General features: G+C 48.3%; 1 protein-coding gene across 4 annotated transcripts in view; it reads right to left on the bottom strand.

The window, feature by feature from the left end:
* Nucleotides 1-16,192, bottom strand: part of SNX29 (sorting nexin 29) — a 499,743-nt gene that overhangs the window by 164,249 nt on the left and 319,302 nt on the right. For all 4 annotated transcript variants that reach the window (XM_019468619.2, XM_053894354.1, XM_053894353.1 and 1 more), the window contains one exon: nucleotides 10,854-10,970. In XM_019468619.2, coding sequence (XP_019324164.1) covers nucleotides 10,854-10,970 — 117 coding nt within the window. The remainder of the gene's footprint in view (nucleotides 1-10,853; nucleotides 10,971-16,192) is intronic.

Here is a 16,192-nt window from a genome sequence, read left to right as displayed (position 1 = left end):
CCCAGGAAGCATTTCATTTCAAAGTGAGCCATATTAAAAAACTTGGGATGAGTTTCTTTTTTTTTCCGCCATCGATCTCAACCTTGAATTTTAAATTACTTGTCTTGCTCTCCCACCAGGCACAGTCATTTCCACAGTAGAGGAAGGGTGCCCTGTGGAAACGCCAAGCAGCTTACAGCAAGGATTAACAGCAAGTCTGTTATCCTGCAGGATCCAGGAAGGCACCTTGGATAACCAAGTATGGTGGTTAAGAGAGTGTAACCATGGATCCTACAGGTACGTGGTCAGATGTACACATCATACGCTCTGAGGGTGACTCCGGTGGCAGCCCAAGGAGAGGCACGTGAACACAGACCCGTCTCAAGAAAGCTACCAGTCTGCGTGGGAAACGAAGTTCAACACAAGAGAGGGGAACCATATTGCAGCAGGCAGGAAGGGACAGTCTGCACAGGCTTTTGGGGAGCTTGGTCTTAAGGGATACCACCACACAGGGGCCCTGTGCAGAACACACAAGTCGGGCAACAAGGAAGAAACGGAAAGGCTGTGAGCTTGCCGAGCCAGCTGCGACGCACAGCAGGCATCTTCCCATCACCAGGCAACGCGAACGCTCACCCAAGGAGAGAAAATGGGAAGGAGCGGGGAGGGGAGAGACAGAGTGAGCCGGCTGCAGAGAAGGGTTCAGGCATGTGCAAGAGACAGACAGGCAGACGGAGACCAAGCACACGCAGGAAGTGGGGTTGGGAGGTCAGAGAGAGCCAGAGATCAAGACAGGCAGACGGAGAAAGAAAGGAGCAGACAGAGAGAAAGAGAAGCAGGCAGGAGAACAGCAAGAGAGTAGCGCAATGGGACAGAAGAAACAGAGAAATAGTTAACAATCAACCAGGCAGAGCAGGAGAGAGAAGGTAATCTGAGTGAGAATAAGAAGTGCCAGCTCCTCGAGAGCACCTGTGCAAGAGGCCCCGAGTGCCAGGGTTCAGCACTGCTCAGGTGACCGAGGCCCCGGCCAGCTGGGGTGAGCGGAGAGCCAGTCGGAGCCGGGACCGAAAGACCCCGCTGCACCCCACAGCCACACAGCGTCACTCCCTCCCCTCCAGCCCCTGCACACTGCACGCCCAGACAGGCCCATGAGACAAACCGGGCTTCCCTGATCCCCTTGCCAGGTGGTGCGTGGGTAACGAAAACGGTGTGTAACTGGGCCCTAACTTTCCCAAATGCCTTCCTCCAAAGACATCTTAGAAAAGATGCTCCTTGGGGCGCCTGGGTGGTTCAGTTGGTTAAGCGTCCGACTTCGTCTCCAGTCACGATCTCACAGTTCAGGAGTTCAAGCCCCACATTGAGCTCTGTGCTGACAGCTCTGAGCCTGGAGCCTGCTTTGAATTCTCTGTCCCCCTCTCCCTCTGCATCCCCCCCCCCCGCCCTGCTCTTTCTCTCTTTCTCTCAAAAATAAACAAAAGACCCCAAATAGCCAAAGTAATATTGGAGAAAAAAACCAAAATGGGAGGCATCACAATCCCAGACTTTAGCCTCTACTACAAAGCTGTGATCATCAAGACAGTATGTTACTGGCACAAAAACAGACACAGAGACCAATGGAATAGAATAGAGAACCCAGAAGTGGACCCACAGTGTATGGCCAACTAATCTTTGACAAAGCAGGAAAGAGTATCCAATGGAAAAAAGTCAGTCTCTTTAACAAATGGTGGTGGGAGACCTGGACAGCAACATGCAGAAGGATGAAACTAGACCACTTTCTTACACCACTCACAAAAATAAACCCAAAATGGATGAAGGATCCAAATGTGGGACAGGAAACCATCAAAACCCTAAGACGAGAAAGCGGGCAACAACCTCTTTGACCTCAGCCACAGCAATTTCTTGCTCGACACATCTCCAAAGGGAAGGGAATTAGAAGCAAAAATGAACTACCGGGACCTCATCAAGATAAAAAGCTTCTGCACTGCAAAGAAAACAATCAACAAAACTAGAAGGCAACAGACAACAGACGGAATGGAAAAAGATATTTGCAAATTACATATCAGATAAAGGGCTAGTATCCACAATCTGTAAAGAACTTAACAAACTCAACACCCGAAAAACAAATAATCCAGTGAAGAAATGGGTAGAAGACATGAGTAGACACTTTGCCAAAGAAGACATCCAGATGGCCGACAGACACATGAAAAGATGCTCAACGTCATTCGTCATCAGGGAACTACAAATCAAAACCACACTAAGATACCACCTCATGCCGGTCTGAGTGGCTAAAATGAACAAATCAGGAAACCATAGATGCTGGAGAGGATGTGGAGAAACGGGAACCCTCTTGCACTGTTGGTGGGAACGCAAACTGGTGCAGCCGCTCTGGAAAACAGTGTGGAGGTTCCTCAAAAAATTAAAAATAGACTACCCTATGACCCAGCAATAGCACTGCTAGGAATTTACCCAAGGGATACAGGAGTGCTGATGCCTAGGGGCACCTGTACCCCAATGTGCATAGCAGCACTTTCAACAATAGCCAAATTAAGGAAAGAGCCTAAATGTCCATCAACTGACAAATGGATAAAGAAGATGTGGTTTATATATACAATGGAATACTACTTGGCAATGAGAAAGAATGAAATCTGGCCATTTGCAGCAACGTGGCTGGAACTGGAGGGTATTATGCTAAGTGAAATAAGTCAGTGAGAGAAAGACAGATACCATATGTTTTCACTCATATGTGCATCTTGACAAACTTAAAAGAAGACCATGGGGGAGGGGAAGGCTAAAAACACTTACAGACAGGGAGGGAGGCAAACCATAAGAGACTCTTAAGGATTGAGAACAAACTAAGGGTAGATGGGGCGTGAGGGAGACGGGAAAGTGGGTGATGGGCAGGGAGGACAGCACTTGCTGGGATGAGCAGTGGGTGTTGTATGGAAACTAATTTGATAATAAATTATATTTACAAAAATAAACAAACATTTAAAAAAATTTTCGAAAAGATGCTCCTTGGGGAAATGATCTTGGGAAATAATGCATATAACGCATGCTGTACCTACCCCCTTTGGAGAGCGGGGAGGCACCATTGTGGGAAGTGCTCCAGCAAGGAAGCCCAGTGAACACGCTCTGATCTAACATTTTCTGGATCCTTCCACCACTGCACTCCCCTCTTCTAAAGGCACCAGCTTTGCATGCCCTCTGAATCAGCGTTCTGCTTTTGGGAAACTGCCTTCTCTAGATTCCAAGTTTTCCAAAGAGCCCTTTCTGAGATGAAGATGAAGTGATTAGTGTGCCTTAAAAACAAAACAAAACAAAACAAAAACTACTTTGATGTCCAGAATGAGCTGGAGACAAGAAAGGGACAGATTCGTCTTGCAGGTAGGGAGTGGGCACCACAGAGGAATCTGGATCTTTAAAACCACCCAGTGTGTCGGGCCTAGAGCGCATCACACTAAATTTTGCTTGAAATGAAAAAGCAAAAATGAAACAGGCAGAGGCACGGTTTGAAAAAGGAGACAGGCCCGGATTTGCATGGGGTGCCACCGCAAAGCCATGTGCCTCGGGCTGGGTCACGAGAGCTCCCTGCATCTCTGTCAGCTCGTGTGACCCCTGGACCTAAGACACACATTACACAGGGCTGCTGTCGCGGGGAGAGGATGTGAATGCCGCCTCAAGTCACACACACTGGGCCATCTCTGCCGCCTGGGCGGAGGGGGCAGAGGCAATTAAAGGATGCTCAGGATGGAGAGACAGAGACCCAACTCAGGAGCAGAAGAAAGAGAAGAGGAATCCAACTTCAACGACGTGAAGTGAGACCATGTCTGCCCCCCCAGGGGGAACGAACCCCCACATGATGACTAGCTCAGCCCTAAGCTTTCCCCTCTAATGGACCCGCACGCCTCAAAATCTTACAAGGCTCTATTTCCCTGTCTCCATTTATTATTCAAAGCAGGAGCTGTTCTCCCAGAGAGCTCTCAGGGCTGTAATCAAATCCCACTAAAAGTGGAAAAAAAAAAAAAAAAAAAAGAAAGAAAAGAAAAAAGAAAAAGAAAAAACTCCGGCATTCATTCACATCTTATACCAGAGGGGGAGAAAAGAATAATGAGCAGAGTCCTAAAAATACCTACATTCAAAAAAAGAAAACGAAAAAACTTCAACCCCTAATCCCAAACTCATTCTTAAAATAAGCAACTTGGCTTCAAAGTCTGTAACATCACAAAAAGGTAGCAGTGGGAGCAAACTATGTCCCTGCTCCTATCTTTGAAAACAACCATCCGGGCCACACACTCCTCCTGAGCTCCGTGCAAACGAAGTTCTCACTCAGCAAACGCTCAGCAAGCACCTACTACGTGCACGTCGGTGCTAGGCACTGGCGATTCGGACATGAAAACGGGTCAGGCCACCGCCACGAGCCCACGACCGAGCGGTTTTACTGGCAGCCTCTCCACGAGCCGCCCAGGGGAGCCATGTTATCCCCACTTGATACAAGGGCCAGGTGGGGCTTCCAAATACAGCAAAACCAGGGCTTCCCATGACACTCTGGCGGTGTAGGAGGAAGTCAAATCCAAGGTGAGCAGAGAGCCGGGCCAAGTGGAAATAAACACAGGAGAGCCTGAGCTTCCCAAGGTAGATGCTTCTCACAGAGACATAGAAGGCTCCAGAACTGAAGCTGAGCTTCCAACTTCCTCCTTCCTTTTGCCCCAGTGGTCTGACTCTGGGGAGGTAAGCAGAGCAGACCCAGGGCAATGACAAGGTCAAGTATGCCCTGGGGACCACTGCCCAAATGGCCAGCTCTTCCCACAGTCTTCAGGCCCTTAAATGACCTCTCTTCTCTCTCCTCCCTGCGTCCAGCACCACCTGCCCCCAGGAAAGGATCCCATGACAGTCAGAGCTACCACTGTGTGAATGGATGCCACTGCCCTGAAGGACATTCAGACAGGAGACAAAAACATGGCAGGGCAGAGAGAAGGTGGGCTTACACGTCAAAGGTTCCAGGGAAGTCTGGACTCCAGCACTTCCTACTTGGGACTTTCATTCATTCATCTGATGATTCACCCAACGAGCCAACCCACATGAACTCAGCACCTACTGCATGAATCACTGGGCCCCAAGCAAGCAGGAGACATAGAATTTGCTCTCCCGGAGCAGGGAAGACAGATAACAATCAGTGACAGATCCACGTAGAATTACATTAAGAGAAGAAGGGAGAGAGGCTTGTAAGCATCATACTCTACAGGGAAAATGTGACCTTGTCGTGGGCATCAGCATGGTTTCCTGAGGAAGTGAGGAGTTGATATTGACGGTTTGAGGCCTGAGCACAGAGCATTATTCCAGGCAGAGGGAACAGCAGGAGCAAAGGGTACACAGAACGAGGAAGCAAGGGCCATGGAGCTGAAGACGACCGACAGGCTGGAGGCCCACCACTGTGGGGCACCGTAACGAGGTGGCAGGTGGGACCTAAACCCTTCTGTACTTCCGCTGCCAGATTTATAAAAGAGGGTGACACCCCAACTTGATTCACAGGCTTCTCTCCAAAATTAAGTGAGAATGAACACGAAGACCCAATGTGTGCCTGACACACTGTCAGAACTTGATACATCGTGAGCTGGTGATGGATGCCGGCCCCCCAGAAGGGTTTCCTGCAATGAGGTCAGGGAGGATGGAAGAAGGGGGTGGTCTTCCCCAGTGCCTTGGAAATCTTCCAAGGCAAGGTTTCCGGGGATCACCTGGCTGAGCTGGGCCCCACAGACTGCCCGACAATCTTCTAATCCAAAAGTAGGATTCACAAGAATGTTATGCTAACATTGTCATGGAAGTAAAAACGAGAAACAACTCAATATCCATCAATAGGGGCCTGGTTAAATAAATTATGGTATTGCCAGTTTAAGGGAACATGACATAGTTCTTCAATAGAAGAATGAGGTAGAGCTACATGTAAAATAAAAAGATCCCCCCTGTTAAATGGGGCTGAGGGGAGTCCTATACGGAGTCGGCAGCTAGTTACTAAAGCATGGAGCATTGTGTGTGTGATGCCCCCAGGCATCCCTCATCTCTGAAAAGACAAACCCAACACTGGTCATTGTTAGTGACTCCAGGCAGAAAAACGAGGGGGCCAGCGACAGGAGGAAGATTCACTTTTCACTAAATGCTCTTACACTGCTTGACTTTTTAGCATGGGTGTAACGAGATTGGTCAAGAGTCCAAAAGTCTGCAAATTTCAATTGTTTAAAGCAAAATCCAGTCTTGCAAGGCAGACAGAGCCCCCACTTCTTGCTGTGGGGGCTTGGCTGAGTTACTTCATGTCTGAGCCTCAGGTGCTACTTCTATAAAATGGTGTCATAATGGTAATCACCACTGAGGTCGGTGAGGATTAAATGAAGGGCTAATACTTTAGAGGTATTTAAATTTGAGGTATACATCAATTACTCAATAAATGTCACCTATTAAAATCAGAGTTGCTTATTTATAACAACTGGTTAGTAGTATTTGTCATTCACACAGAGAATAATGCACTGAAGGTGCACTCTGAAAATGCATCCGCGGCGACAAGAGCCACCTATCTTTCTTTCAGCATAAAGGACACATGACAACTCCTATAGGATCTGACCTACACTAAGGAATGGGAGCCCTCCTGGGTCTGCACCTGCTATCAAGCCCCCTCCAGTAAGGTGGGCCATGGAATATGCCATGCCCCACTGGGCAGGGATATGGGAGACACTTGCCTGCACCCCACACCAGTTCCGCCCACACTCTGAAACACAAGTCAACGCCGGGAGTTCTCCGTTACTACAACCCCACTGTCCTTTCTCAGCTACGGGGTCACAGATGCAGTAAAATGTGAAGGCACATTGCCGAGGTCTTTAACATGGGGCACGGCTGCGAAGGACACGCAGAGGGACCTTGGGATCTTGCTTGGAAGGCTGATGGGTAACACAAGGGAAGCCCCCTTACTTGTTCCCCCAATTGCCCAGAGTTGGTGGAGCGCAAGAAAGAAAACAGACTTTGTGATTAAATCCAAGTTTGAATCCAGCTCCACAACATACTCACTCAGAGATTCGGGACCTCTCTGAGCCTCGGTCAACCTATAAAACAAAGATGATATCAACTGCCGCAAAGGGTTCTTAGTGCACAATAGGTACTTACGAAATGTGTTTCCGTCTTAGGAAAATGTGCCTCTCCCTAATGAAAGAGCTCCACAGAGATCTCGTACAAATCTTGGGCTTGTGAGGAGCAAGGGAAACAAAGTCTATCAGGGATGCACCACAGGGCTTTAAGCACAGGAGGCAACATTCACACGCTGGCATCAGAGAAACAAAGAGGGTCTGGTGTGAAGGTACCTCCAGTGGTGCCTTCCCACATCGATGCCTACGTGCACCCTGATTGGAAGGGTGTGAAAGCAAGATGGCCAAAAGAAAAAAAAAACCAAACCTGAAACTCATCAAGACTCTACAGTTAATGACCAATTCAAAGGAAAGGCAAAGGACAGAGGAACACAGTAAGGATCACCATAGGGTCGCAATCAACAAAATCCTAAACAGGAAAACCTAGAGTTCAAAGGGCCAAGTTTGTCAATAGTGGCAACACAAGGTGGTGAAGGGAGGACTATGGAAGGGAATATACAAATTAAGAGGCTTCAGAGACCTATCACCCAACTGCAACGTATGCACTGCATTAAGACCCTGATTACAGCAGATAAATCAAAAACATTTTTTTCAGATAACTGGAGAAAATTAACCACTGACTGGACATCTGAAGACACTAAGGAATTATCACTGATTTTTCAGGTACGATAATCGTACTGTAAATATCTTTTAGTGATAAATACTCAAATATTTATGTCTGAAATAGTATCATGACTTGGACATGCATCCAAATAATTTGAGCTCGGAAGGGACTGAATTGAGTAGGAACGAATCAAGAATGACCCTGAGCTGATTACCGGGAGAGCTGAGTGACGGGGTTTCATTAAATGATTCTCCCTTTCCCATAGGTTTGCAATTGCCATTTTATTAAAAGTTCGTGAGTAAGCCCGAGGCTGGTAGGGAATATTCACAACGTGCGTAACTGAAAAGATATGTGAAGTACTGTTAGAAATCAGCAAGAAAACACACACACAGCCCAGTAGAAAGTGGACAAAGACTACAAGTCACAGAAGGGGAAGCCAAAATAACCAGGCAGCAAATGTCAAGAAGGCCCACCCCGCTCATGATCAGAAAAATCCCAGGGAAACCACCTCACACCCAGAAGCATTCGTAGAGACGTTCAAGTGCTGCCAGGAACTCCTACACACTGACAGAGGGATAATCAACAGGTGATAAACAACAACAACAACACGGATCTCAAGGAAACATTTGCGTAGTGGAGGCAGGAAGTGCTAATAAATGGCCACTAAGATAGTAAAGGGAGACAAGCAGAAGCTATCCATCTCCTGATAGAAAACACCACTCCAGCGACAGGAACGTTAGCGGGAAAATTAAACCAACATCCAAGTGCCCAGACCCAACCGCCAAGTTAAGAAAATAGAGGCAACAGACGGGCGTGCGGAGTAACACTGTAGAGGTGCGATCTGCGAGTCTCAGGTGGTGACACGACCCGGTCTTCAGCAGACACGTGTTAAGGAAAAGAGAGTTGGAGGACTCCATAGACGAACAGAAACATAAGCGAGTGGTTCAATCCAGAGACAAAGGGAGCACAACACTGGTTGGCAGGGGCTGCAGGAGGGAGGAATGGGGCGTCGGGGTAGAGTGGGGCAGAGGTTCAGCTGGGGAAGATGAACACGGTCAGGAGACAGACGGTGGTGTGGGCTGCACAACAACGTGAGTGAACCTAAAGCCACACAACTGCACACGTCAAACTGGCCAACATGGTAAATTTTATGTCATATTTTACTAAATTCAAACAAGGGTTTTCAGAAGAAGAGAAACATAAAGGACATTACCAATTACAACACGTGGACCTCATGTGGATCCTAATTTTTAAAAAGCTATAAAAAGGTACGGAACAGTAAGAAGTATGAACACTGATATTTGATGGTATAAAGGAACTAATGGTCACAGACAGGGGACGATGGTAATATATTCATGGTTTCCTATTTCTAAGATCTACACGGAGCTGTGTACAGATGAAGTCACAGCCAGTATTTGATTCAAATTAATACAGAAGGGAGAAGCAGGTGCGGAACTTCAAACAAACTGACCTCGACTGAGGACAGTTCTACTTCACAGGGATACAGGACATGCTTTAAACTTACCTGCCTACCTATGGGCATCTGACATTTAACATGATAAAAGCTCCGAGATGAAGAAGCTATCATAAACGTGCACAGGAGGATGAAACACTCTCACCAACTGGGTTTGTGACAGCTGAGTAAATGCAAACAACCCAAATGTCCAATCAAACACGATGGGATTACAAATACTGTGGTACTGGGCACCTGGGTGGCTCAGCTGGTTAAGTGGCCGACTTCAGCTCAGTCATGATCTCACAGTTAGTGAGTTCGAGCCCCGCGTCGGGCTCTGTGCTGATGGCTCGGAGCCTGGAGCCTGCTTCGGATTCTGTGTCTCCCTCTCTCTCTGCTCCTTCTCTACTTGTGCGCTCTCTCTCTCTCTCTCTCTCTCTCAAAAATAAACACTAAAAAATGTTTTGAAAAAAAATAGTGGAATACGTTGTTCAATAGAGAACTAGAGTCAAGAAAGTGAATGAACTAGACCAGGACTTCCTAACCAGGGTGGTTTGGCCCCTGCCCCTCAGGAAACGTCGGGCAATGTCTGCAGGCCTTCTTGGTCACTGTAACAGCCTGGAGTGCTGCTGGCCTCCGGTGGGTAGAAATCAGGGGTGCTGCTAAACACCCAGGATGCATAGGACAGCCCACAACAAGTAACTACCATCGCCCCCTTTACGTATCTGCGGGGGATACATTCCAAGATCCTAAGTGGGTGTCTGAAGCCATGGACAGCACTGAAGCATACACATACTGTGCTTTTTACTACACATGAATACCTATGACAAAGTTTAATTTATAAATCAGGCACAGTAAGGGGTTAGCAACAGAAAATAACTGAATAATTTTAGCAATATACTGTAATAAAAGATGTGAATGAGCCCCTCTCTCAAATCTTACTGTCCTGTACTCCCCCTTCTTCTTGTGATGATGTGCGATGATCCAAGGCCTAAGTGATGGGATCAAGGGGGGTGAGTGATGCAGGCATCGTGATGTAGCATGAAGCCACCGCTGACCTTCTCACAACTCACCAGAAGGAGTGTGGTGTGCTTCCAGACCACGGGAAGCGGAACCACGGCTATGGGGGGACTACCGTAAGTGGCCCCAAGTATCGAGAGAGCCACAGTTTAAAGATCCTGTACTAGATCTTTGTGAGACAGTCCTCAAACCACAAAACTGAGTTAAAAACCAGCAAAAACAAGGGGCCACGGGACTTACACAGTAACATCATGTAGGTGAAAGTCAAACAGAACCAAGACTGCTTATTGCTAATTGAAACGTATGTGTGTAGCAAAGTATAAAAATAGGAAGGAGAAGGCTACACGCCCATTTCAGAATATGGATTATGGGGTGCTGGGGCATGAAATGTTACAAAGGAGAGCTTCAAATGGAACTGGTATCATCGTGTTTATTCTACCCCCTTCCACCCAAAGAAAACCAAGCGTAGTGAAGGTTAATGCACATGTAACAGCTGGACGGCGGGTACACGGAAGCTCACTCTGGCCATCTCTGTACTCTTCTTCTACACCCTTGACACAGTCAACAACGAACAAGCTGAGGAGCAGGGTTGGGGGCCGCGGAGGCTGGGCAGACAGACCGACACAGCAGGCAGGAGGGCAGGGCTGGGACCTTCCCGGGGGGGAGCACTCACCGGCCCGCGCAGGTCGATGAGCTCCTGCCTCATCTGGGACACGAGGGCTTCCTTGGCCACCAGGGCCCTGTGCAGGCGCTCGTTGAACTCAATCAGCTCGCCGTGCATTTCCGCCACCTGGAACACACAAGCACCGAACGGTGAGGCTCAGAGGGCAGACTCCCCTCACCCAGGTCACCTGTCCCACCTTCTCTGGGCCTGTCACTTGTCAGCAAGGCACCGGGAGGTTGTTTGGGCTGGAGACAGAACGCCACTCACCTGTGAGTCGTGCAAATCCACCTGTAAGGTGAACACGTCTTGCACTTGGTTCATTTTAACACTACAGAATCTACAGTCGGCCGTTCAAGGTCAGGACGGTGCTGTTATCGGGTTATTTGGGGCCTAAGGTTTTCTCCTTCATGGACACTTTTCTAGTGAAGGCTTTCTTGCTCATCTGAGTTGGGCCTGCCAAAAATTACGCTGCTGATGGTACAGCTGGACTGACCGACCATTTCTGTTCCTCGGGAACTTGGTTCTGAAACCCGAGAAAATAGAACCAGAGCTCAAAGCGATGGGAACAGTAATGATGACGGACAGAAGTGCAATGGCACAGCTACCCCTGAATTACTGCTTAGTCAACGCCAGGAAATCCTTTCCACGTGCTGCTAACATCTTTGCTACGCGGGCTCTATAAGGCAGGCGTTGTCATTTCTGCCTTACAGAAGGGAAAGGCTGTCACAGAGTGGAAGAAGCTAGCTCAAGGTCATACCGCTAATGAAGGACTGACTCCAGGACCCTGGCTCTCAACCACTGGGCTACCTGCCACGATTCTACCACTTCCACCGTGCCCCACGTGCAGCCCACTTGATGGTGGCCCACGGTGAGCCCTTGAATTTTTGCACGTTTATTCAATGCCCCCAGCTCACCCCAAAGAAACAGAAACAGAGGTTGCCATAAGGTAGGCTATGATTGATGTACAGAATCAACAAAAGACCTTTCCAGCTATTTGTTTACAAAGATGTGTTCCTGTAAGGCCAAAACATAAAGTAATTTCCCTGATTACATGAGCAATCTTAACCGGGCTTAAAATCAAATTCAACTATAATTTATTTAAACTTTTTGGAGAAATGTGAGACGTCCTCTTGCCATGCTCTTCAGGAACGTTCAAAGAAGAATCTTGCAAGTATCTTAAAGAGAACCCCTCTCCAGGGCACCCAGGTGGCTCAGTCAGTTAAGTGTCCAACTTGGGCTCATGATCTCATGGTTTGTGGGTTCACCCTACACTGGGGTCTGCACTGGCGGTGTGGAGCCTGTTTGGGATTCTCTCTCTCTCTCTCTCTCTCTCTCTCTCTCCCTCCCTCCCTCCCTCCCTCTCTGTCCCCAGCACCACTTGCACTCTCTCTCTCTCTCTCTCTCAAAAATAAATAAACAACCACCACAAAAGAGAATCCCTTGAGAATGGAGATGCCAGGAGACCCTCACCTAACCCTGTGTCCTTGCTTTTCCCAAGAGATGACCCCCTCCTACATACCACAGACTGCAGCCAGGTACTTAGTATAAACACTAGTCAAGACAAAAATATTACCAGACCATTTGTGATAAGTATTATATATGAAATATAAAACATACCATCAGAATAAAGAAGGGATCTAAGGACGCTTTTGTGGGAAAAGAAAGGATCATTAACCTAAGTCCTGATGCCTCAGGAGGAGTAAAGGAGGGCCTCCCTTTTTTTTCTATTTTTTTTTGATATGTCGTTATATAAAAGGTAAAAGGCATAAAAGGAAATACACAAGATATTACCATTAGTCAAGGGACAGATTTTCTTTCCATCATTTCTACTTTTCTTTACTTTTTAGTTTCCTGATAATGAACACTGTTCCATTTACCAGCGGGTATAATCACTTGGGCTCTTTAAAAGAATTAAAATTCTTGGCCTGAAACTAAAGGCAGCCGTGGTACAATCAACATGAAACGTACCGAGCTCCCGATCAAATTCTGAGGCTTCCTTCGACTTGCTGTGTGAACCCCCACCCTGTCCACGGTGGCCCCTGTCTCTCAGGTGCCCACCTCTTTCAAACCAGTGCGACATGCACGGTGAGAAGGGCCGGAAAGACACTGCAAGTCCCATGCAATTAACAACGGGAGAGTAAGTCAGGGAGCCCCTGAGCAGGGTCCTTGTATATAGACCCAAAATTACTATTTCCCCGTTGTCTTATCCCTTTTGCATTAAAAAAAAAAAAAAAAAAAAAAAAAAAAAAAGCTTAGGATGGTCTTCTTGTGGCCTTTCACAAACACACACGGTATCACTAATAATGCGTGTGTGGATCCTCCACACAGAAATCACGTAAATCCCCCATGAGCCTCCTTGGGCCTAAGAATCCGTTTACCACACAGTAAACAGGAAACTGTGACACAACTACCCATATCACTGCTAAATACCTGCCAACGTGCCCCCACAAAATAGAGCTTTAAATAAATGCCACTGTCATTTCCAAAGCAAAGCAGGGCTTTTGCTTTGTTTTTGTTTTGCTTTGTTTTGCAGGGGCAGCCAGTGTTGAAACAAATTTTCCATAAATGCGTAAAACATCGACACATCCCAGCTTCAAAGGGTATTTATCACGAGCTGTTCTCTTCTGCAGCCAGAAGAGTGAGTTGACCGTGTCAGACGAAGCTTTCATTTCACTAGGGAAGGAGGCAGGGGGAAGGGGTGGAGATCCAGGGGAAGAGAGGAGACAAAATTCGATGCGCTCATTTCGAGCAGCCGTGAAAACTACAAGGTTCCCTGTTATTCAGCCAGGCTCTGAAACTCTGAATTTCTGTACGAGAGATCCCTACACACAGGCACTGAGACACACAGCTTTCGTCTTCCACAAACCATGCCGAACATGCTGTTCCGTGAGTACCTCCTTCCAAGTCCAGTGTAACTAAAAATGGATTCAAGTCTCCCAGAGCCTCCAGACCAAGCGGAGATCATAAAAAACGAAAGCAGGAAGCTCAAGCACTGCCTGCTGGAGTTTTTATTAGGCTCCAAGGGTGCTTACAGGTCCCACCTGACCATTCCTGATTTTCAGCAGCCACAGAAACTCGCAGGGAATGGGGAGGGAAGGACATTAAGTAGCTACCCTTTAAGACCCTCCTCTACCAAGCAGACCCAGTGATCTTCCCAAAGCAACATCTGATGCTGTCACCTGCTGCTTAAAACCTTCAATGCTTCTCGCTGCTCTAAAGATAAATAAAACCCAAACACCTTTGAGATCTGGTGCCGGCCTCTCTCTAACCCCCCATCGCTTGCCCCCCACCTTTGGCATCTAAAGTCACTCAGACCCACAGATCTACATCCCATAAACGCGCTGAGCTCTAGGAGGACGCCCTGTAGACAGGGAGGAGAAAAGCACATTCAGCAGAGGAAACTTCAGTTGCAAAGGCCCCAAAGTTGCTGGGGTGGCGTGGGCAGCTGAGACAAGGCAGTTAAAGGCTCAGATTCCGGTGCAAGATAGGCCTGTGCTTGATCACTTACAGTGAGGTCTAAGGCACATCACTTAACAACGAGGAGCCTAAAGCCATTCACCTATGAAATGAGGGTTCAAAACCATACCCACTGCATGGGGCCACGGAGCTGCTGCCTTGAGCGGGTGCACTGTGTCTGGGCATGGTGAGCGCTCAGTGAGGGAGAGCTGGCCTTCCAGGATGGGTGATGGCATGGAAGGGAAATAAAGGAAAAGGATGCCTGCTGAAGCTGTATACAAGGGGCCACACGTGCTCTACCAAGGAGCTCAGCTGTGGAGACAGACTCCTTGTCCCCCACTGAGGCAATGTCACCAACAGAATTGCTAACCACGTGTCAGGCCCTGTTCCACGTGTGGTGGGGGGAGGCAGGTATGTCATGGGGTTCACACCCTCCAGGTCAAACAAACTTACAGCTCAGGGAGAGAGAAAGACTGGGGAAGAGGACAGGGTGTCAGGGAAGGCCTCCCCCAGAGAGAACAACGATGGTAGGTAGAAAGATTCAAGAAGCGTTAAGTCACGGGCGATCTGGCAACATCTATCCAACTTTTACATCACTCACCTGTGGCCTGGCAAATCTCTGTTTGGGAGTTATCTGGTGCCTCTCTACTTGCCCCTGTGCCCAAAGCACCAGTTTAACTCCAAACAGCTGGAACCCACCTAAATGCTCAACCACATGGCTTGGTAAGACTTCACCAGGCTCACCTCCCATCTCCCACCTCCAGCCCCTGGCAGACATCACTAGCTGCTTGCTGCACTCCTTCCTCAAGAAAACACTCAGGCAGGCATTACCAACCGATCAGCATCTGGGTCTGTGGGAGACCCCTGCTTGGTATCCCTGGCCTAAGGGATGCGGGAACGTGCCATCAGGAAGGTGACATTTGAGTCGGGCTTTGGAAGACGATGCCTTTGGAACGTCAGGGGACTGAGCAATCCATTCCAGCTGGAGCATCAGAGAAGATGATTTCCAAAAACAAAGCGGCTGTGAAAAAGCCTTTAAGTCTGTGAAAATCCCAGGAATTATCATAATTACCTGCCAAATCATGAAAGAATTATAATTTTTTTTTTAAAATGCCTCTGGCATTTCCTTTGATATCAGAATGATCTATCTAATCACATTCAAAGCAAATCATGTTTCTCCCTCCCTCAGCTACCTGATTAGACACCTCCCTGATGAACGACACCACGACACCCCCCAAATTTTAACAGCAACTGAGGCTGTTCGGGTCACACACCCCCAAGGATCCAAAAACATTCACTGAGAGGTCTCAGTATCCTAAGTTTCATCAAACGCACAAGCTCTTCTTTGGTCCCATGTACACAGGCTGCAGGCAGGGTTCGAGAACCTCTCTCTGGGATGAGGACACTGCACCTGCTCAGTGAGGACAAAGCCCTGGCCAGCGCCCGCCTGTCTGCATTGGCTTTTGAGCACCAACTAACTGCATGCCACACCTCTTCCAGGCGTTATATCCTTCCGTTCACAGGATCCTCGCTCCGCCCACATGCCTCCTGGAGGCTGGGCGTGCCTTCCTAAAGATGAGCCTTGGGCTCAGAGAGGCGGGGCTAGGGGACTAAGTCTCAGAGTCAGAGGCGGGAAGTGGCAGGCCGGAAGGCCCCCATCTGCGCTCTCTGCGCTCCACCTGGAGCTATGGAAGAAAGCTGTGCCCCTCGAGGGTGAAGGAGAGGAGGAGCCTGCCCCACGGGGTAGAGGGAAGCAGGGCAGTGCGGGCCAGAGGTTCCCGAACCAAGCTGATCATTAGCCACTTGGAGGGTGTTTGAAAAATACAGATTTTGAGAGGGCGCCTGGGTGGCTCAGTTGGCTGGGTGGCCGACTTCGGCTCAGGTCATGATGT

Source organism: Panthera pardus, unplaced genomic scaffold (genome assembly GCF_024362965.1).
Source record: "Panthera pardus isolate Hobbes unplaced genomic scaffold, ASM2436296v1 HiC_scaffold_5, whole genome shotgun sequence".
Taxonomy (NCBI): Eukaryota; Metazoa; Chordata; class Mammalia; order Carnivora; family Felidae; genus Panthera; species Panthera pardus.
The sequence above is the reverse complement of the archived record's forward strand: the minus strand, read 5'-3'. Positions and strand labels throughout refer to the sequence as shown.